Here is a 22,061-nt window from a genome sequence, read left to right on the forward strand (position 1 = left end):
AGTTGAGACTGTTGGGTGAGGAAGGTGCAGACAGTTTTGGAAGAGGACAAAAATGGTCAAAATTCACTCTGTGGATGGTTCCAGAGTTGCGCCAATGGACTTGATCATGTATCCATATTGTCGAGATAGGCACATTGGAGCTGTAGATAAGTGGGGGTGCTCTTCTTGAGTGGTGGGTGTAGCATGGGCATCGGGCACAGATTGTATGATACAGGATCCAAGCAGATGTGATAGTCAAGTTTAGTTCAGTCCCAGAGTATATAAACTGCATTGTCAGTTAATAAAAAACAAAAAATATGCAGCACAACTCCTGACCAAAGACAAAAATGGGCAGCGAGACTCCAGACATCAGCAGTAATCATGAGAGAGAATAAACAAGTGAATATGCCACACAACACCATGCTAACTCAGACTACGCACTACAGGTTAGCAATTGTTCATAACTGCAGGGTAACAATATTCCATAACTAAACTTTAGTGATAATCTAGAGTTACAGGTTTATAAAATTACAGAAATACAATTTAACAATATTTCAGAACTACAAAATAATGATATTGCAGAGTTACAGGTTAATGAATTGAAACATTCCAGATTCCTATTCAAGACAAACAGATACAAGACCAAAACTACATTTAAGTTTACAACATTCCAGAACTGTCTTTTTATTACTTTTACTCAATTTTCTATCTAATTTAGACAAGGCCAATTCCCTCCCTTATCACACGTCAGGTACCAGCCAGGAAATATGAAGGTTATCATGTGTTTCTTCCAAGGCACTTGAAGCCAGCCAACTGTATCATTTTGGACTACTGTGTAGTTCAAACTACTACAGTGTACCACACTTGGAAGAAAGTGCTAGCCACCCACTTCCACATACATGACCTCACAGTTACCCATGATTGGGTAGTGTCACTGTAATTGACAGTGGAGAGAGAGTATGCCACCCCTCTCTCCCTGAGAGCACAGGCAATTTTGTTGTCTTGAACTCGCAGCCACAGATGGTTGTGGCATCACTGGGATTTGAACTTGCAGTTTCCAGCAACCACTTTTATGTTGCATCACTTGGGAGCCCCCCAGAAATATGTTTCAGCAACACTCAGAGCTACTAATCAGTCAATAATCAGAGCTAGAGCTGAGCAATGTTCCAGAGCTGCACAAAAACAATATTCCAGAAATAAAGGCTTATGAAATTCATGAACTAAAGGTTAATGATATTCCAGAACTACATTAAAAATATTCCACAACATGTTTGTGAAATTCCAGAATGTTTGGTTAATGATTTTCCAGAACTACAATTTAACAATATTCCAGAACAACAGGTTAGCAGTATTCCAGAACTTCAGGTAAGCAATATTCCAGAACTTCCAGAATATTCCAGAATTTCCAGAGCTACAGGTTTGTGAAATCCACAAAGACTGTTTAATGATATTCCTGAGCAACAGTTTAATCAAATGTCAGGCAATATTCTTGAACCACAGGGTAATGATGGTGCAGATCTACAGGTTAACAATATTCCAGAGATACAGACTAATGACATGAAATAATCCAGAACCATTCAATTCCAGGCACAAGAGACACAAGACCAAGACTACAGGTTAGCAACATTCCATAACTGTCTTAACAATATTCCAGAACTCTTTCCAGAACAATATTCCAGAGCTAAATGTCAGAAATATTCCAGATGTGCCTCCATTATGAACGAGTCAGAAAAAAATAGCATCCACATATGATACAGAGCTGCAGGTTAGCTACATTACACAGCAACAATTTAGCATCTTTAACACACACACACACACACACACACACACACACATAACTATACCTGCCAAACATCAGTCACATAGTCTCAAATCGAGTGTAAGAATGTCTTTAGCTGAGTGTCAGAAACACAGAGAGAGAGAGAGAGAGAGAGAGAGAGAGAGAGAGAGAGAGAGATGACAGAAAAAATGACAGAAAATACAGAAGAATCAAGCAGTGACACACACACGCACACACACACACACACACACACACACACACACACACACACTTAAGCCATTAGCTTTTGTCATTCAAACAATCCATAATGTCTTACAAGCATGCATTCATCTCTCCCTCCCGGCTTCTCTGCTTCTCTCTCTCTCTCTTTCTCTCGTTCTCTCCCTCCCTCTCTCCCACTCTCTCTCTCTCTCTCTCTCTCTCTGCTGCAGAGATGGAGGAAGAAATGAGTGTGTACCTGTAAATGAACCAAACGCTGCGGTTTCTGGGGCCGACTGAAGGCCAGGAGGAGGAGAGGGAGAGAGAGAGAGCTAGATCTCTCTCTCCATATCCCCCCATCGCCATTCCTCCCCTCCCCTCTCTCTCCTCCTCCCCCTGTCCATTCTCACACATACACATACACAGAGAGAGAGAGAGAGAGCGAGAGAGAGAGAGAATACAGATACTGCGACAGGGAGCAAATGAGAAAAAAAGGAGGGAGGGGGAAGATAAGTGAAAAGAGTGTGAGAAAAAGAAAATGTGTGAGAGAGAGAGAGAAAGAGTTTGTGTGTGTGTGTGAGGCGTTTATAGTCACTTAATGCACACACACACACACACACACACACACACACACAAAGGTTAATCAAGACTGACTCATCTTTCTTGGATGCACATTTTCTCGCACACTTTATCTCTATCTCTCTCTCTCTCACACACACACACACACACACACACACACACACATTGCTGTTAATGTGATGTTATAGTTCCTTGTGTGTGTGTTCAGTTGTGATGTGTCATTCATGAAGGATTTGTTCATTTTGAACTCATCTTTTGTATGAGTCGGGATTAACGAGTTATCTCAAGCCCCTTTTACACATGAACCCGATTAATGTATTGGGTAAAAACAGCAGGTAACAAATTTTCATTCCAACTCAGTCTTCCATAACGGGAAAGTAACGGGTGTGGTGTTTTCCCACCTGACTGATTCCCTGAGACGTGTAAAACGGGTATAATGTATCATTAATTTCCAGCCGTTTCTGTCGACGTTTTCTTTCCTCGTTGTTTTGAATTTGCTGCTGTTCTCTTGACAGTGAGGCAGGATGAGGATTCAGATTGTGTAGGTGTCAGTGGTTCCATCACCATATCACTGCATAATCATTTACACCGTGTTTCACACACAGGAATACTGCATCTGAATACTCACAGTGCCTTACAAGAAGCAGTACATCATAATCCGCAGAGTGTCTGAATCAATGAACCAGATTAATCCAGTTCACGATTTTGAATATTCAGTAGGCATTTACTGGTCATTGAATGGTACCCAGATGATCTGCTACATCTTTAGTGTGCACACATAATAGAACCGACAGTAACAGTCAGGTAAGAGGTCTTTAACATCAGTGCATACTGAGTATTCAGATTCAGCCGTAGACTTTAGTTGGGTGGGCAGGACTTTAATTTGGCAACTCATTTTACCAAATAAGTCTGAAGGAGAATATTCTGTGAGTGAGAGATAAGTAATAATGAACAGAATGTACTGTATCACTAAAGTGAGCTGGGTTTTGCTGGAATGATTGAACAAACAGCTGACAACGTGAACGGAGAGCTTTCACACTGTAGATGATCTGCATCAGAGTGCACCTTACATGTTACTGTCCACGTTACCATGACAACATGGAGAGCTTGAGTCCAGGCAGTGCATTCAGCTTTCTAAGAGCACTTTTATTTTATCCTATTTAACTGATTATTAAAAGAACATTGATGGCATGTGTACATTTGATCATTCGGGGGGGTTATTTTATTTTATTTTTGCCAGTAAAAGAAATTAATCAGGGCGACACGGTGGTGTAGTGGTTAGCGCTGTCGCCTCACAGCAAGAAGGTCCTGGGTTCGAGCCCCATGGCCGGCGAGGGCCTCTCTGTGTGGAGTTTGCATGTTCTCCCCGTGTCCGCGTGGGTTTCCTCCGGGTGCTCCGGTTTCCCCCACAGTCCAAAGACATGCAGGTTAGGTTAACTGGTGACTCTAAATTGAGCGTAGGTGTGAATGTGAGTGTGAATGGTTGTCTGTGTCTATGTGTCAGCCCTGTGATGACCTGGCGACTTGTCCAGGGTGTACCCCGCCTTTTGCCCGTAGTCAGCTGGGATAGGCTCCAGCTTGCCTGCGACCCTGTAGAAGGATAAAGCGGCTAGAGATGATGAGATGAGATGAGAAATTAATCAGCCATTTCTGTTTTGATTATCAGAAATTGCAGATACAACATGGAAAGGCAAATTATGTTTATCTTTTTTTTTGCAATTCAAAAAATGACAAATGTAAACAAGTGCAGCAGATATAAATCAGTGTGAGAGGAGCAGATTCTACTACAATCCAAAATCACATGTACATTGTCTTGTAAAAGTATTCATCCCCCTTGATGTTTGTCCTGTTTTGTCGCATTACAAGCTGGAATTAAAATGGATTTTCGGGGGGTTAGCATCATTTGATTTACATAATATGCCTAACATTTTAAAGGTGCAAATTGTTTGTTTATTTTTTTTATTGTGACACGAACAATAATTAAGACAAAAAAAACAGAAATCTGGAGTATGCATAGCCCCCCCCCCCAAATTCAATACATTGTAGAGCCACCTTTTGCTCCAATTACAGCTGCAAGTCTCTTGGGGTATGTTTCTATTAGCTTATCACATCTAGCCACTGGGATTTTTGCCCATTCCTCAAAGCAAAACTGCTTCAACTCCTTCAATTTAGATGGGTTGCATTAGTGTACAGCAATCTTCAAGTTATGCCACAGATTGAGGTCTGGGCTTTGATTAGGCCATTCCAAGACATTTAAATGTTTCCTTTTAAACCACTCCACTGTAGCTTTAGCAGTATGTTTAGGGTCATTGTCCTGCTAGAATGTGAACCTTCATCCCAGTCTCAAACCTCAAACAGGTTTTCCTCCAAAATTGCCCTGTATTTAGTGCCATCCAGCTTTCCTTCAGTCCTGACCAGCTTTTCTGTGCCTGTAGATGAAAAACATCCACACAGCATGATGCTACCACCACGATGCTTCACTGTAGGGATGGTGTTCTCAGGGTGTTGGGTTTGTGCCACATATGGCGTTTCCCATGATGGCTAAAATGTTCAATTTTAGTCTCATCTGACCAGAGAATCTTCTTCCATGTGTTTGGGGAGTCTGCCACATGCTGTTGGGCACACTCCAAACATGACTTCTTATTTTTTTTCTTAAAGCAATGGTTTTTTTTCTGGCCACCCTTCCATAAAGTCCCACTCTGTGGAGTGTATGACTTAAAGTGGAACAATGGACAGATACTCCCATCTCCGCTTTGGATCTTTGCAGCTCCTTCAGTGTTATCTTTGGTGTTTTTGTTGCATCTCTGATTAATGCCATCCTTGCCTGGTCTGTGACTGGGCAGCATTATCTTGTCAGGTTTGTAGTGGTGCCATATTCTTTCCATTTTGCTATAATGGATTTAATGGCGCTCCCTGGGATATTCAAAGTTTGGGATATTTTTTATAACCCAATGCTGATCTATACTTCTCTTCAGCTTTTTCTCTGACCTGTTTGGAGGCTCCTTGGTCTTCATGTTGATTGCTTAATAGTGTTGCAGAGTCAGGGCCCTTCCAGAACAGGTTGATTTATACAGACATCATGTGACAGATCATGTGACACTTTGATTGCACACAGGTGGATCTTAATCAACTAATTATGTGACTTATGAAGTGAACTGATTGGACCAGCTCTTAGGGCCCGTCCACACAAGTACGTTTTTGTCGAATCCGCATAAATACTTTATCGTTTCGGCCTCGCGTCCAGACGGATCTGGCTTTTTCGAGGTGTGAAACCAGTATTTTTTGAAAACGGGTCCCAGAGTGGGAAAATCCTAAAACGCCAGATAGCCCGGAGTCGTCTGGATGGCGAATGCGGATTTTTTCAGAAACTATGATGTATAAGCCCCGCCTCTCTAACCTTTAACCTCAGCTGCTGCCACCAGACGCATCATAACAGCAACAATGGTGGACTACAGGCTTGTGCTCATACTGCAGAAATGTCCAATGTGACATGAAGTAGAAGTTCCACTTCATTGTCGGTCCACACAAAAGACTCTCCTCTTCCTCTCAGAGTTGCGCTGGCCATGATCATCCTCTTCTCGTGTTATGAGCTTGTTTGTAAACAGCGTGTGACCTTTATATGCATGCTCCATGGCTTCTCTTCCGGTTTTAGTGTATTGGTGTGGCGGCGTCACAGCGCTACATACAGGCCTGGCATATGTACTACAGTGTTTTGGGTCGTTTCCAGTGAATCCGTGTGGACGCAGATATTTCTGGAAACGATGCTGTGTTTACAGAGATTTTTTTCAAAATGACAGCGTATTGGGTGAGGCCACGTACTCGTGTGGACGGGCCCTTATTTAGGGATTTCATACAAAAGGGGGTGAATACTTATAGACACTCCAGATATCTATTTTTTTTTTCATCTTAATTATTGTTTGTGTCACAATAAAAAAACTGCACCTTACATTAACAGCATTTAGCAAACGCTCTTATCCAGAGCGACATAGAACATACCCAGAGCAGCCTGTGGAGCGGTTGCGGGTTAGATGCCTTGCTCAAGGGCATTTCAGCCATTCCTGCTGCTCCAGGGAAACAAACCGGTGATCTCTAGATCCCAAAGCTTCTTCTCTAACCTTTAGGTCATGGCTTCACCTACATTACTGCCAGCAACATCACCACCATCACACCTTTGGTTCTGATTCCCACTGGGACTGTGACAAAAGACTACCATAAATGTTACTAAGTTGCCTGGAGATAGATCGACTTGACCATTTTGCTCCCATTCACACACAACACCATGACGGTATAATAACAGTATAAATGGTTTTCAAAGTCAGTGGGAATGAGGTATCAGTGAGTGATTCATTCACTTTTCCCTGGACAGCAAACATGCACCACTCAGGCTTAGCTTCATTCATGAATGGGTCTTTCATTCTTGTTGACTTGTCACATGACTGCTATATATTCTCAGAGTAAGAAAGACTGAAATCATTCACGAATCATAACTATGGGTCTTTTGGGTCTGGCTGAACTTCTTTTGGCTGTTCCCATTAGGGGTCTCCACAGCGGATAATGTCCCTCCATATCCTCCTCCCCTCTGTATTTTCTTCTGTCACACCAATCATCCTCATGTCCTTCTTCACAACATCCATAAATCTCATCTTTGGTCTTCCTCTTTCCTTCTACCTGGCAACTCTATCTCCAGCATTCTTTTCCCAATATACCCTAGATTTCTCCTCTTTATGTGTCCAAACCATCTCAATCCCGCCTCTCTCACTTTGTCTCCAAGCCATCCTACATGTGCTGTCCCTGTAATATACTCATTTCTAATCCTGTCCAACTTTGTCACTCCCAGTGAGAATCTCAGCATCTTCAGCTCTGCTACCTCCAGTTCAGCCTCATGTCTTTTTGTCAGTGCCACGGTCTCCAAACCATACAACATTGCTGCTCTTACTACTGTACACTTTTCCTTTCACTCTTGCTGACAACCTTCTGTCACAAATCAGAATGGATATTTAATTTGCTTTTCCATTTGAATGAGTTCATACACTATGGGTCTTCATGGAGCAGGTCAGCTAAAGCAAACAGCTATCACACAATGAATAGAGTGATATTTGTTATTGATAGATCTCATATGGGCAGTTGAACTTGAAGTAATCAGTCATTTCAACTGAGTAACTCAATAGGCCATGGTCCAAGAGTCCAAGAGGCTGATTAAGAACTTAACAAAAGTGAACTTGTGTATTACACTTTGCCAAGTGAAGCAAACCATGCTGTTCTTAGTGTCTGAGAACTGTATAGGGTGGCTACAGCACCACATTAGTTCCAATAAACAAATTATTTTTAAAAAGATTTGTTTGTTTTATTGAACACGATTCAAAGATCTGAGTCAGTAAAAAGATCTGAACTTCCCATCACTAGTATTGAACATGCTGGGGTTTTGGGGTTTTTGGGTTGTTTTTTTGGCTGCTTCTTCTAAAATGTCTGCTATCAGCCTGCATCCAGAACACCAGGGGGAGCTGTTGTACAATTCCATGATGCAACTCACTGAACAAACCACAAGCACAATAACTTTAATATTTATTTAAAAAGAAAAAAAAATTGTCTGGTCACAAGTTCATGAAAACACACTACAGCAACAAATATATTTTCCAGCCATTAAATGACTAATATTTTACATGTTGTCATGGAAACCAATCAGTCAGGGATGTTCTCTGACCTGTGTCTTTTTTTTTTCAAGAATACTGCACGGATCAACAGTAATGCCCAAACTACTGCAAGATGTAAACATCATGTGCAGTCATCCATTCAATGTAGGTAGGTTTCAATGTCATTAGTTTGTATTTTAATGAAACCTATTCTTATGTGACCACTAATCAGCCAATCATTTGTGAGCTGGTCACATGGGGAAGAACACTGACCTTGAGCCATGAACACACCTATACCTAAAAACAATCAACTATTTATGTTGAAATCCTTACCTGGGCACCTCTAGTCCATCATAAGTTCCTACAGTGTAATGACGGAATAACTTCCTCTTGGCCTTTTCACTGCGACTCTCTGAAACACACACACACAGAATATACACTGTTCTCTGTTTGTTTGTCTGAGAGTTGGCAGATTGAGTGGCCTAAACGACCTGATATTTGACATAAGATATGCTGGTTCTTGTTTTCCACATTGCTGTGGCAATAAGCAGTTAGTGATCAGACACTGACTAAAACAACCACTCATTCTCAGGGATCAAAAGAAAAAAGAAAAAAAGAACTGAAAATAGACAATTGCATTAGAATTTAATACTGGTGTGAAAGATGTGACACAGCACTTCTCAATACTAGAATGTCCTACTTGGTACTCTCTTGACCCTACTCACCCTTCTCAAGTTTAAGACAACAAACCTCATGCTAAAAACCATAGACTCACCATTCCTCCATCATTTTATATATCCATCCATCCATCATCTGTAGCCACTTATCCTGTTCTACAGGGTCGCAGGCAAGCTGGAGCCTATCCCAGCTGACTATGGGCGAGAAGTGGGGTACACCCTGGACAAGTCACCAGGTCATCGCAGGGCTGAGACAAACAACCATTCACACTGTCACCTCACTGTCGCTGTCACAGCAAGACACTGTCACTGACACTGTAGCCTCACAGCAAGAAGGTCCTGAGTTTGAGCCCAGCAGCTAATGAGGGCTTTTCTGTGTGGAGTTTGCATGTTCTCCCCGTGTCTACATGGGTTTCCTCCAGGTGTTCCAGTTTCCCCCACAGTCCAAAAGCATGCAGATTCGGTTAATTGGTGGCTCTAAACTGACCATAGGTGTGAGTGTGAATGGTTGCTTGTCTCTGTGTGTCAGCCCTGTGATGACCTGGTGACTTGTCCAGGGTGTACCCTGCCTCTTGCTCATAGGCTCCAGCTTGCCTGTGACCCTGTACAGGATAAGTGGCTACAGATAATGGATATATATATATACAAAACCCCGATTCCAAAAAAGTTGGGACAAAGTCCAAATTGTAAATAAAAACGGAATGCAATAATTTACAAATTTCAAAAACTGATATTGTATTCACAATAGAACATAGACAACATAGCAAATGTCAAAAGTGAGACATTTTGAAATTTCATGCCAAATATTGGCTCATTTGAAATTTCATGACAGCAACACATCTCAAAAAAGTTGGAACAGGGGCAATAAGAGGCTGGAAAAGTTAAAGGTACAAAAAAGGAACAGCTGGAGGACCAAATTACAACTCATTAGGTCAACTGGCAATAGGTCATTAACATGACTGGGTATAAAAAGAGCATCTTGGAGTGGCAGCGGCTCTCAGAAGTAAAGATGGGAAGAGGATCACCAATCCCCCTAATTCTGCGCCGACAAATAGTGGAGCAATATCAGAAAGGAGTTCGACAGTGTAAAGTTGCAAAGAGTTTGAACATATCATCATCTACAGTGCATAATATCATCAAAAGATTCAGAGAATCTGGAAGAATCTCTGTGCGTAAGGGTCAAGGCCGGAAAACCATACTGGGTGCCCGTGATCTTCGGGCCCTTAGACGGCACTGCATCACATACAGGCATGCTTCTGTATTGGAAATCACAAAATGGGCTCAGGAATATTTCCAGAGAACATTATCTGTGAACACAATTCACCATGCCATCCACCGTTGCCAGATAAAACTCTATAGTTCAAAGAAGAAGCTGTATCTAAACATGATCCAGAAGCACAGACGTCTTCTCTGGGCCAAGGCTCATTTAAAATGGACTGTGGCAAAGTGGAAAACTGTTCTGTGGTCAGACGAATCAAAATTTGAAGTTCTTTATGGAAATCAGGGACGCCGTGTCATTCGGACTAAAGAGGAGAAGGACGACCCGAGTTGTTATCAGCGCTCAGTTCAGAAGCCTGCATCTCTGATGGTATGGGGTTGCATTAGTGCGTGTGGCATGGGCAGCTTACACATCTGGAAAGACACCATCAATGCTGAAAGGTATATCCAGGTTCTAGAGCAACATATGCTCCCATCCAGACAACGTCTCTTTCAGGGAAGACCTTGCATTTTCCAACATGACAATGCCAAACCACATACTGCATCAATTACAGCATCATGGCTGCGTAGAAGAAGGGTCCGGGTACTGAACTGGCCAGCCTGCAGTCCAGATCTTTCACCCATAGAAAACATTTGGCGCATCATAAAACGGAAGATACGACAAAAAAGACCTAAGACAGTTGAGCAACTAGAATCCTACATTAGACAAGAATGGGTTAACATTCCTATCCCTAAACTTGAGCAACTTGTCTCCTCAGTCCCCAGACGTTTACAGACTGTTGTAAAGAGAAAAGGGGATGTCTCACAGTGGGAAACATGGCCTTGTCCCAACTTTTTTGAGATGTGTTGTTGTCATGAAATTTAAAATCACCTAATTTTTCTCTTTAAATGATACATTTTCTCAGTTTAAACATTTGATATGTCATCTATGTTCTATTCTGAATAAAATATGAAATTTTGAAACTTCCACATCATTGCATTCCGTTTTTATTTACAATTTGTACTTTGTCCCAACTTTTTTGGAATCGGGGTTGTATATATGTGTTATGTGTGTGTGTGTGTGTTTTTATAATTTTGGGTGGCATGAAGGGGTAAAACTTAGCTTAGAGCAGTGGAAAGGGGGTCAATTCCATACTATTGCCCGAGAGGCCACAGTCAACTCCTTGAGAAAATTGTTTCCCTGATCATTGCAACAAAAAAGGATAAAATTGTTTTCAGGTAGTTCTGTTTGGTTGCACACAATCATGGAAATGTGCAGAGATGATCAATGGAACATGTTTTAATTTAGACAATATGGTCTCTTGTTATTATGCAAAAACAACCTCAATGTTTTCATGCTGTAATTGTAAACAGTGTGATGCCACCTTATGTACTGGCTAGTGTTGAACAAGTGAGGAATGCTACTGTATTCAAAAAATAATAATCTATATATTGGCCATAAATTAGAAATTGGGAGGTGTAAGAACAATAGATGACTTGTCAGTACCTCGGTGCATTATCAATACCAAGTTATACTGTATGTCATAATCGATGCATCAGTCATGATCAATGATTTCAGTCTGGAAGTGTTTTGTGATTTCAACCCAGTTCAATTCAGTTTTGTTGATATAGTGCTTTTAACAATGGACATTTTCACAAAGCAGACTGAGAGAATGCTAGATTTAGAATTTTAATAAATTTAAGCAAGCCTGAGGTGATGGTGGCAAGGAAAAACTACTTGAGACGACATGAGGAGGAAACCTTGAGAGGAACCAAACTCAAAAGGGAACTCATCCTCATCTGGGAGACACCTGATAATGTGATTGTTAGGGGTGGCGAGATGTGGTGAGTTAGGATCCAATAGCAGAACACAAACCAGAAAATCCAGTGAATAAAAAATGATTTACTTAAAGTCCAAAAAGAGTCAACAAACAAAAATAGCAAAAATAATACAGACAACAACGAGGTAGACAAAGACAAAGTGCTAATATGAATAAACATGAAAAATAGTTATGACAAAAACTGGAGACAAAAACGTAGTGCAAAAAACATGAAAAACTGACAAAACGTGAGTGCAAAAAACTGTGGCTAAGACTAGGCAAAACAGAGAACGAAAATCCAGGAAGCAAAAAATGGCACAGAGATGACGTGAGAAACAGACAAGATGTTCTGGCAAAGTCCCCTTCTGAGAACAGCCTATTTATACACAGCAGAGCAGACCAGGAAGTGAATGCCGGCAAGCTGGAAGTCCCGTCCCAGATCCGGATTGCGCTGAATTGGGAGATAGTAATTCTCCGGAGTGGAAGTCTGGGGCGGATCATGACAGTGATAATAAATCATTTCCCTTCTACAACTTTACACTATAGAGTCAAGCAGTGCTAAGTGTGTTAACAGAAACTTAAGTATGAGCATCATTAGAGCTTTAGAGTTTAAGATTCATGTATCAAACTGAAGTTATCAACTGTTCACTGACAGAGACTTGGGTGTAAAATGTTCTTAACGATTGCTGAAAGAACATCTTGTGTGTGTCCATGTGGTACATATGCAGGGCCATCTTCAGCAGCAGTGTGTGATTTTCAGGTAAGCGAGGCTCCAAGAAGAAGTGGGTGATTTGCCTGCTCTAACACACTCACTGAGCCTGGTAAATAAGTCATGAACTTAACCAGGTGTCTTTGAGTAAGAAGACCACCAACCTCTGCAGGTATCTGGCCCTCAGAAGGCATTCAGGTCCTGCAGGTGGTTTTGTCCAGGTAGAATGGCCAAAGGCTAATGGTAGAGGATGCTGTTGAGGTAATGGTGATCCTGACTGTGAGACCTCAATTAGATCCTTGGTATGCACTTGGCAGATGATCTTATTTGGACCTGTAATACCACCAACCTTACCAAAGAGTACTAACCAAAAGCAGCAGCTTTAACCACTGTACTAACCAAAAGCAGCAGCTTTATTTGCAGATACCAAGAGAAGCAAAGAAACTTTTGAAAGTTTCTAATTTTTGTCCATTTTTATTGACAATTTTTGTGTGTTCTACAAGACATTCAACCCATTGAGTTTGGATTGCTAATAAACACTTAACACTTACATCCCTCAGCCTATACCTTATGGCATCGTGTCCTGTCTGTACTGTTCATCATTATTATGAACACATCAAGTGAGCAACATGTCTCAGCCTGAGGCATTATTGGCCTTTATTTTATTCTAATTTAAACCTACTTATAGACCTCATTCCTAAAACACTAAAACTGATGCATCTACTATACTGCAAGAGGCAACATCACCACCACAGACCCTCAGACTAAGTCTATGGAATTGACTATACTCCATTACAAGCTTTTCCCTGAAAACACCTATATCCAAGTACCTGTATTACCCCAGGACCACATAAGGACATAGTAAATTTGTGAGTTTGGGGGAACAACAAAAAAGTGACCCCAATGTCCCATCAAAAAAAAAAAAAGATTTCACAAACAATTTTCAGCTGGATAATGAGTCATTACCAGAACAATGACCTTCCTGTCCATATTTCATGCTAACACCACAATCATAGCCATGACTGATTGTTTCTTAACAACTTGCAGACTTATTTTACTGCCAAACAGCAGCAATTCTGTGTGTTGTGAGTTTCTGTCTGTGTATACCTGGTCTCTTTTCTTCATTTTGTGGCAGAACTTCTTCCACACACTCAGCAGGAAACCAACCAGTCCGACCTTTAACTGTTCCCTCCCAGAAACCTCCCTCTCCAACACTCAGCACTGAAACACACATATGATTCAAGTTGTATCAACAAACACAATAAGAAGAGTAAAGTAAGGAGCATTAATATTATACATGAATGTACAGTGGTGCTTGATAGTTTGTGAACCCTTTAGAATTTTCTGTATTTCTGCATAAATATGACCTAAAAAATCATCAGATTTTCACACAAGTCCTAAAAGTAGATAAAGAAAACCCAGTTAACAAATGAGACAAAAATATTATACTTGGTTATTTATTTATTTATTTATTTATTGAGGAAAATGATCCAATATTACATATCTGTGAGTGGCAAAAGTATGTGAACCTCTAGGATTAGCAGTTAATTTGAAGGTGAAATTAGAGTCAGGTGTTTTCAATCAATGGGATGAAAATCAGGTGTGAGTGGGCACCCTGTTTTATTTAAAGAACAGGGATCTATCAAAGTCTGATCTTCACAACACATGTTTGTGGAAGTGTATCATAACACAAACAAAGGAGGTTTCTGAGGACCTCAGAAAAAGCGTTGTTGATGCTCATCAGGCTGGAAAAGGTTACAAAACCATCTCTAAAGAGTTTGGACTCCACCAATCCACAGTCAGATAGATTGTGTACAAATGGAGGAAATTCAAGACCATTGTTACCCACCCCAGGAGTGGTCAATCAACAAAGATCACTACAAGAGCAAGGTGTGTAATAGTCGGTGAGGTCACAAAGGACCCCAGGGTAACTTCTAAGCAACTGAAGGCCTCTCTCACATTGGCTAATGTTAATGTTCATGAGTCCACCATCAGGAGAACACTGAACAACAATGTTGTGCATGGCAGGGTTGCGAGGAGAAAGCCACTGCTCTCCAAAAAGAACATCACTGCTTGTCTGCAGTTTGCTAAAGATCACATGGACAAGCCAGAAGGCTATTGGAAAAATGTTTTGTGGATGGATGAAACCAAAATAGAACTTTTTAGTTTAAATGAGAAGTATTATGTCTGGAGAAAGGAAAACACTGCATTCCAGCATAAAAACCTTATCCCATCTGTGAAACATGGTGGTGGTAGTATCATGGTTTGGGCCTGTTTTGCTGCATCTGGGCCAGGACGGCTTGCCATCATTGATGGAACAATCAATTCTGAATTATACCAGCGAATTCCAAAGGAAACTGTCAGGACATCTGTCCATGACCTGAATCTCAAGAGAAAGTGGGTCATGCAGCAAGACAACGACCCTAAGCACACAAGTCGTTCTACCAAAGAATGGTTAAAGAAGAATAAAGTTAATGTTTTGGAATGGCCAAGTCAAATTCCTGACCTTAATCCAACTGAAATGTTGTGGAAGGACCTGAAGCGAGCAGTTCATGTGAGGAAACCCACCAACATCCCAGAGTTGAAGCTGTTCTGTACGGAGGAACGGGCTAAAATTCCTCCAAGCTGGTGTGCAGGACTGATCAACAGTTATCGCAAGCGTTTAGTTGCAGTTATTGCTGCACAAGGGGGTCACACCAGATACTGAAAGCAAAGGTTCACATACTTTTGCCACTCACAGATATGTAATATTGGATCATTTTCCTCAATAAATAAATGACCAAGTATAATATTTTTGTCTCATTTGTTTAACTGGGTTCTCTTTATCTACTTTTAGGACTTGTGTGAAAATCTGATGATGTTTCCGGTCATATTTATGCAGAAACATAGAAAATTCTAAAGAGTTCACAAACTTTCAAGCACCACTGTACATAAAACAATCTTATATAAATATTTACATTTATACACACAGATCTGACCTTTGACTTTGTCCCCTTTGCTGAGACTGAGCTCTCGTTCTCCCTGAGCAGAATGAGAGCGAGTTGCTATAAAGACACGACCAGGAACTGCACTGTACAGCCTCCTCCGCTGAACAACACTAAAGACCAAGCGAGAATGACTGGTATTATATAAATACACAATTTTATTGATTGTAATACAGAGAATATTGCAATTCTCACCCCTGTCTGCCTCTCTGTTTTTTCTGCTTATCATCAGATTCTCCTCTTCCTCTGGATGGAGAACGAGTTCGAGCACCACGAGGACTACTAGAACTTCTCAGAGCAAAGGATGACCGGCGCTAATACAGAGAGAGATAGACAGGGAGGTTAAAAAAAAACAATGATTTCAAAACTAGCATCTAAAAATTTCCCATTGTGATTGCAACAGGTGAGATGTGGTATAGCATTGGTCTACAACACGAGAGGTATAGTAAGGAATGATATAGCAACTCAACTGAACTTTGTCATTCTTCCACATACACAGTATACAGAAGAATGAAATTTTGTTTTCATATGGACCAAGGTGCATAGACAGTACAAACAACAAATATCATAACAAAACACTGAACATTAAATATTGCAAGAGATAAAGAGCTGTGCAAACATCACATATCACAACATACCATGACCTAACATAAGATCACACAAGACAACATAACCTATCATACACAACCTAACACAGCTTAACACAACCTGATATAACTCAGTGAGCATGCATAACACAACATAACTGAGCCTAACATAACACAACATGACACATCAAAACATAAAATGAGTTGCATAGCATAAAATGAATTGCTGGAGGCCGGTGTGAAAAAATGGAGAGGTAGAGAATAAAGTGCCGGTGCACAGTTTAAAGTGGTTGTGTGCAGTTTGTATGTTTAATGCCCATTGTCCCTTTTTGAGTGGCGGTAAACAGACACTTGGGATGTCCATTGTCTATTACGTGTGTGCTGAGGGATGGGGGAGGCAGGTTGTTTTGGGAGTGAGGTATTGGGTGGCACCAGGGTGTTCAGGGCTCTGACAGCTTGAGGGAAGAATCTGCTGCAGAACCTTGCAGTGTGGATCCTGGTGCTGCAGAACCTTCTACCTGATGGCAGAGACTCAAACAGACTGTGTGAGAGTATTTCATGTCTCTGGGGAGTGTGTTAGGATTCCTGTAGACTTTCTGTCTCTGGAGTATCAAAGGTGTTTGGAGTCCCATCTCTGTAGCCAGAGTTATAAGTTGTGAAATCCCTTTTGTCCAATCAGGCTGTGAAATTTTCTCTTTGATCCATTGTTAGCTAGTTTGGAAAGACTATTTTCTCATTTCTTTTATGGGCCTGACACACACACACACACACACACACACACAAAACTGTTTTAGCTTGCTACAATTATTTCTGAGATCATGGTGAAATTGTTGTATTATTTAACATGGATTTATGATTAGGTTATAATTAGGAGGTATTTTAACATTAAGCTCTTTTAAATTAAGCCGAAGTACACTTTGAGTTTAAATGTTTAGAGAACCTTGCGTATATGTGATTATCTTGTGTTCTCCACCACTGATTATCATTGTAAAGGCATTTCGCATGACAAACACCGACCCATAATTAAGTAGTAAAACCCTTAAAATGCCATATGGTAAATGCAAGTAAGACTGTTTTCTTTTGAAAATAGCAGGAAAAATATTTTAGCCAGGTGGCATGGTGGTGTAGTGGTTAGCACTGTCACCTCACAGCAAGAAGTTCCTGGGTTTGAGCACAGTGGCTGATAAGGGCCTTTCTGTGTGGAGTTTGCGTGTTGTCTGCATGGGTTTGCTCTGGTTTCCCCCACAGTCCAAAGACATGCACGTTAGGCTAATTGGTGGCTCTAAATTGAGTGTGAATGGCTGTTTGTCTCTGTGTGTTAGTCCTGTGATGACCTGGTGACTTGTCCAGGGTGTACCCTGCCTCTTGCCCATAGTCAGCTGGTATAGGCTCCAGTTTGCCTGTGAGCCTGCATAGGATGGATGTTTTAGCCAATGAGAAGCCCCACATTGGGCAGCCAATCAAAAGTCTGTGTTTTAAACAAAGAGAATCCTTTTACAATGATTTTAATAGGATGTGCTATTTTGTCTTGGGGTTGTTCCAGGGCAGGTCTCCCAAAAATGGACACAACTTAAAACCTAATGGAAGAGAACTCAGACTCCAGTGTTTTTTCTGGGAATCACTCACACTTTCATTGGTTCTGTACAATAAAAGCGTTTTAAGGCAATTTTTTGTGTAAGTATATTTTTGGCTACTTTTGAGGGACAGACTTCCACTACATATTAAGTTGGTGACCCCAATGTGATTTTGGTTGAAAGAAGCCTTGATCCTGTTTCCAGTGACCAAGATGATTTGCACAAAACTAGCAGCCACTAAAAAGAGGTAAGCTCTATTGGCTTTAGTTTCAATTAATGCTCTGTGCGATTGTTCTTGTTGTCTGTGCTGGGTTGAGTGCTTAATATTTCTCCAAATTTAGTGAACATGCTGCAGTTTAGTTTTGGCTTTTGAAACTGAGCTGCTGAGTTGAACACATGTCTGCATTCAGACGCACATGTTTGGTGTGCATGGGCCCGGCTTCATACACACCAGCCTTAGGCTTCCTTTGATTTGATTGTTTTTTCAGCTTGAGTGATTTGGCTAAGTTTGATGCAGATTTCCACTTGTACAATTATATTTTCTAATTTTAATCAGAAAATTGGGTAATCCAGCCACTGGGGGTGCATGGACATACTGTTCTCTGTGGATCGCCACCTTGTTGTGGTAGAGAACCTTGTGTGCCCCAATGAACCCAAGAGCGATGCCATCAGGAGCTTTAGCTCCTGGTAGGGTCACCCATGGTGGTAAGGTCATAGGGGGAGGTTCCAGACAAAGTGCAATCTGAAGACCTCAATGGCGGAAGTGGTGGAGGATGACACTGTAAGTCACAACGGCACTGAAGGCAGATGAAGGCTGCAACAGTGTGGGGTCTCCAGTCATCATGGACTCCATGCCATTGGATTCAGGCCCCCCTCTGCCAAGGACCATGTGGTGGCTGAAGGTGAATCAGTCTCCCCACATTAAATAGATGTCACACACAGGCGTCCTCCTGAAGGAGCCTATCCATTCTACATCCTGGACAAAGTCCTGTGGCAATCAGGAAGTGGTGACAGGGCAGGACTGTGAAGTCTGGGAGTTCCTAGCCACAACCTGGCACACAGGCGGTGGGTGTTAGACTCAGTTGCTAAGTTCTTGGACTGAGGCAGAAAGAGCTTCTCAGCAGCTGCACCCATGACTGAGCAGTCCTATTTAGGATCCACTCTGCTCACCCCACTTGGGGAGGGGGTTAAAAAAGGCACCCTAAACATAGCCTGCCTCAAAAACTCCTGTCTGGAATATTGCATCCAGAGGGATCACCATCATGCGGTCGGAAACAGAAACAGCTACTTATCGGAACCTGGAATGTGCGGACGCTCATGGACAATCAAGCCAGTGATCGACCTGAAAGGCAAACTGCCATTATCTCCAGGGAGCTAAGGAAGCTCTACATTGACATTGCAGCATTCTCTGAGACCCGACTGGCTGATGAAGGCCAGCTAAAGGAGGAAAAAGGTGGCTACACTTTCTTCTGGAAAGGAGAGCCTGCAAATGAGCCACGAATCCATGATATGGGTTTTGCAATTAAGAACAGCCTCGTCAACTACCTCTATGAACTCCCTGTGGGCATCAATGAGCACCTGATGATCATATGCCTGATGCTTGCCAGCAGTCAGATGGCCACCATTATTAGTGCCTATGCTCCAACACTTGATGCACAGGATGAAGTAAAGGAGGCCTTCTATGCTGACCTGGACAAAATTCTATCTGAAATCCCTAAGGAGGACAAGTTAATCCGGCTTGGAGATTCCAACGCCAGAGTGGGATGAAACCACCACCTAAGGAAGGGCATGCTGGGGAGAGGAGGGGTTGGAAACTCAAACTCCAATGGCATACTACTGATAACTAAGTGTTCAGAGCAGAACCTGGTTATCATGAACACGCTCTTCTGCCAGAAAACCAAGTTCAAAACATCTTGGATACACCCTTGCTCCAAACTATGGCATCTCATTGACCATGTCATTGTCTGCTCCAAAAACCACCATGATGTCTTTAACACCAGAGCAATGACCAATGCAGACGATTGCTGGACTGACCACTGCCTTATTCGCTCCATCATGTCTATCCGCTTAATGAGGAAAAGAAGGATGCAGAAAAGACAGAGCCAACCAAAGTTTAACATCGAGCTGTTGGTTGACACCATCTACCAACAACAGCTACGGGATGCTCTTAGTGCAGCCTTGCCCAAACAGTATCTGGATGATATTGAAAAACACCTGGACATACTTTCTTCTACCATTGTGAAGTCCTGCAAAAGCATCCTCAGTCACAAAAAGCAGAGACATCAAGACTGGTATGATGAGAATGATGCAGAGATTCAACAGCTCATTGACATCAAGCGGCAAACTTTCATCACCTGGCAAAATAACATCAACTGTCAGGTTAAAAGAGCAGCCCATGCCAAAGTGAAGGCAGCCATCCAAGTGCAAGTTAGGAAACTGAAGAATCTGTGGTGGACAAAGAGGGCTCTGGAGATCCAGCAGCTTGCTGATTCTGGAGATATGAGAGGATTATTCGATGCCACAAGAGCAGTAAATGGCCCCAGCTACCACTGCCTAACCCCCCTTCACTCTAAAGATGGGCTTGTGCTGCTGAAGGATAAGGTGGCAATTGCCAACAGATGGAAAGAGCACTATAAGGATCTGTTGAACAGGGACACCATTCCTGAGATGGAGGCTCTTGAACAACTCCCTCAACAGCCCATAATTGAAAGCATGGGAGAGCCACCCAGCCTGAATGAGGTGCAGGATGCCACTGGGAAGATGAGAAACAACAAGCCTGCTGGACCTGATGGTATTCCAGCAGAAGTTCTGAAGAAAGGCAGACCCAATCTTCTTGAGCATTATCCATGCCCTGCTTCTCAAAATATAGGAAGAAGAGAGAATCCCTGCATGGCTTAGGGATGCCTTAATTGTCTCCATCTTTAAGAAGGGAGATAAAGCAGATTGTGGGAATTACCGTGGCATTTCTCTCCTGTCCACCATAGGGAAAGCCCTAGCTCAGGTTTTAGCCAACAGACTCACTCCCCTTTCAGAAAGCATTCTTCCTGAGTCTCAGAGTGGATTTCGCCCACATAGAGGCACCACAGACATGATTTTCATTGTGTGTCAACTGCAAGAAAAATGCAGGGAACAAAACCAGCCACTATACGTGGCCTTCATAGACCTCACCAAAGCCTTTGACTCAGTGAACCGGCAGGCCCTCTGGCTGGTTCTGGCAAAGATTGGCTGTCCAGAAAAATACATCCAGATACTGAGACTGCTGCATGATAATTTGTCAGCCATGGTACTCAGTGGCAGTGGAGACGAAACCGAACCCTTCAGGGTTGACACGGGAGTCAAACAGGGATGTGTCATCACTCCAACACTATTCTCCATCTTTGTTGCTGCTATCCTCCATCTCATAAGCAAGAATCTGCCCCAGGGGGTCAAAATCATGTACAGAACCAACGGTCAACTTTTCAATATCAACCGATTCAGGCTAAGAGTCTTTGAGAACTGAGACCTCCAAGCAAAGACCAAAGTTTTGGTCTATAAAGCAGTGGTGCTCCCCACTCTTCTGGGTGGGTCAGAAGCCTGGACCACATACAGTAGGCACTTAAAAGCACTAGAGGCATATCATCAAAGATGCCTCCATAAAATAATGAGGATTAGCTGGGAGGATCGACGCACTAACACCAGCATCCTGGAGGAGGCAGATATTTCCACCATCACTGCCACCATTGCCCAAAACCAACTCAGGTGGACCGGTCATGTTATTTGCATGCCTGACTCTCACCTCCCAAAACAAGTCCTTTATTCCCAGCTAGCTGAAGGGAAACGGGCCCCAGGAGGCCAAAAGGATTTAAGGATATCATCAAAACAAACTTAAAAAAGTGCCACATAGAACTTAAAGCTTGGGAAGACATGGCAAAAGATATGGTGATCTGGAGAAACCTTGTCCGTGAGGGTGCTGCACTGTATAACGATGACCTCCGTTAGGCTGCACAAGACAAGCACAGACTCAGAAAGGAGAGAGCAATGTTCAAACAGGCCAAACCCAAATCCATCACCACTACATTCCCTTGTCCACACTGCACAATAATAATTGGGTCCAGAATCGGCCTCTACACCCACCTGAAGAATCACAAGGACCAAGAAGGAGGACAGTCATACTCGACTATGAGTGACCGCCAATGACGATGACAAGCACACTCTTGTTGCCGGTCCCAAGCCCAGAAAAATTGGAGTGGGTTGTGTCAGGAAAGGTATCTGGTGTAAAACTGTGCCAAATCTAACATGTGGATTGAAAAGAAAAATACCATACCGGATCGGTCAGGGCCTGGGTTAGCAACGGCCACCTCTGGTACT

General features: G+C 42.2%; 1 protein-coding gene across 1 annotated transcript in view; it reads right to left on the minus strand.

Moving 5' to 3' along the window:
* The window catches only part of LOC132887255 (SH3 and multiple ankyrin repeat domains protein 1), a 255,490-nt gene that overhangs the window by 158,107 nt on the left and 75,322 nt on the right, over positions 1-22,061 (minus strand). Inside the window, exons 11-14 of the mRNA XM_060922792.1 lie at positions 15,749-15,867; positions 15,548-15,666; positions 13,677-13,790; positions 8,500-8,578 (exon numbers count right to left, since the gene is read on the minus strand). Of these exons, the coding sequence (XP_060778775.1) occupies positions 8,500-8,578; positions 13,677-13,790; positions 15,548-15,666; positions 15,749-15,867 (431 nt within the window). The remainder of the gene's footprint in view (positions 1-8,499; positions 8,579-13,676; positions 13,791-15,547; positions 15,667-15,748; positions 15,868-22,061) is intronic.

This window comes from Neoarius graeffei, chromosome 5 (genome assembly GCF_027579695.1).
Source record: "Neoarius graeffei isolate fNeoGra1 chromosome 5, fNeoGra1.pri, whole genome shotgun sequence".
Lineage (NCBI taxonomy): Eukaryota > Metazoa > Chordata > Actinopteri > Siluriformes > Ariidae > Neoarius > Neoarius graeffei.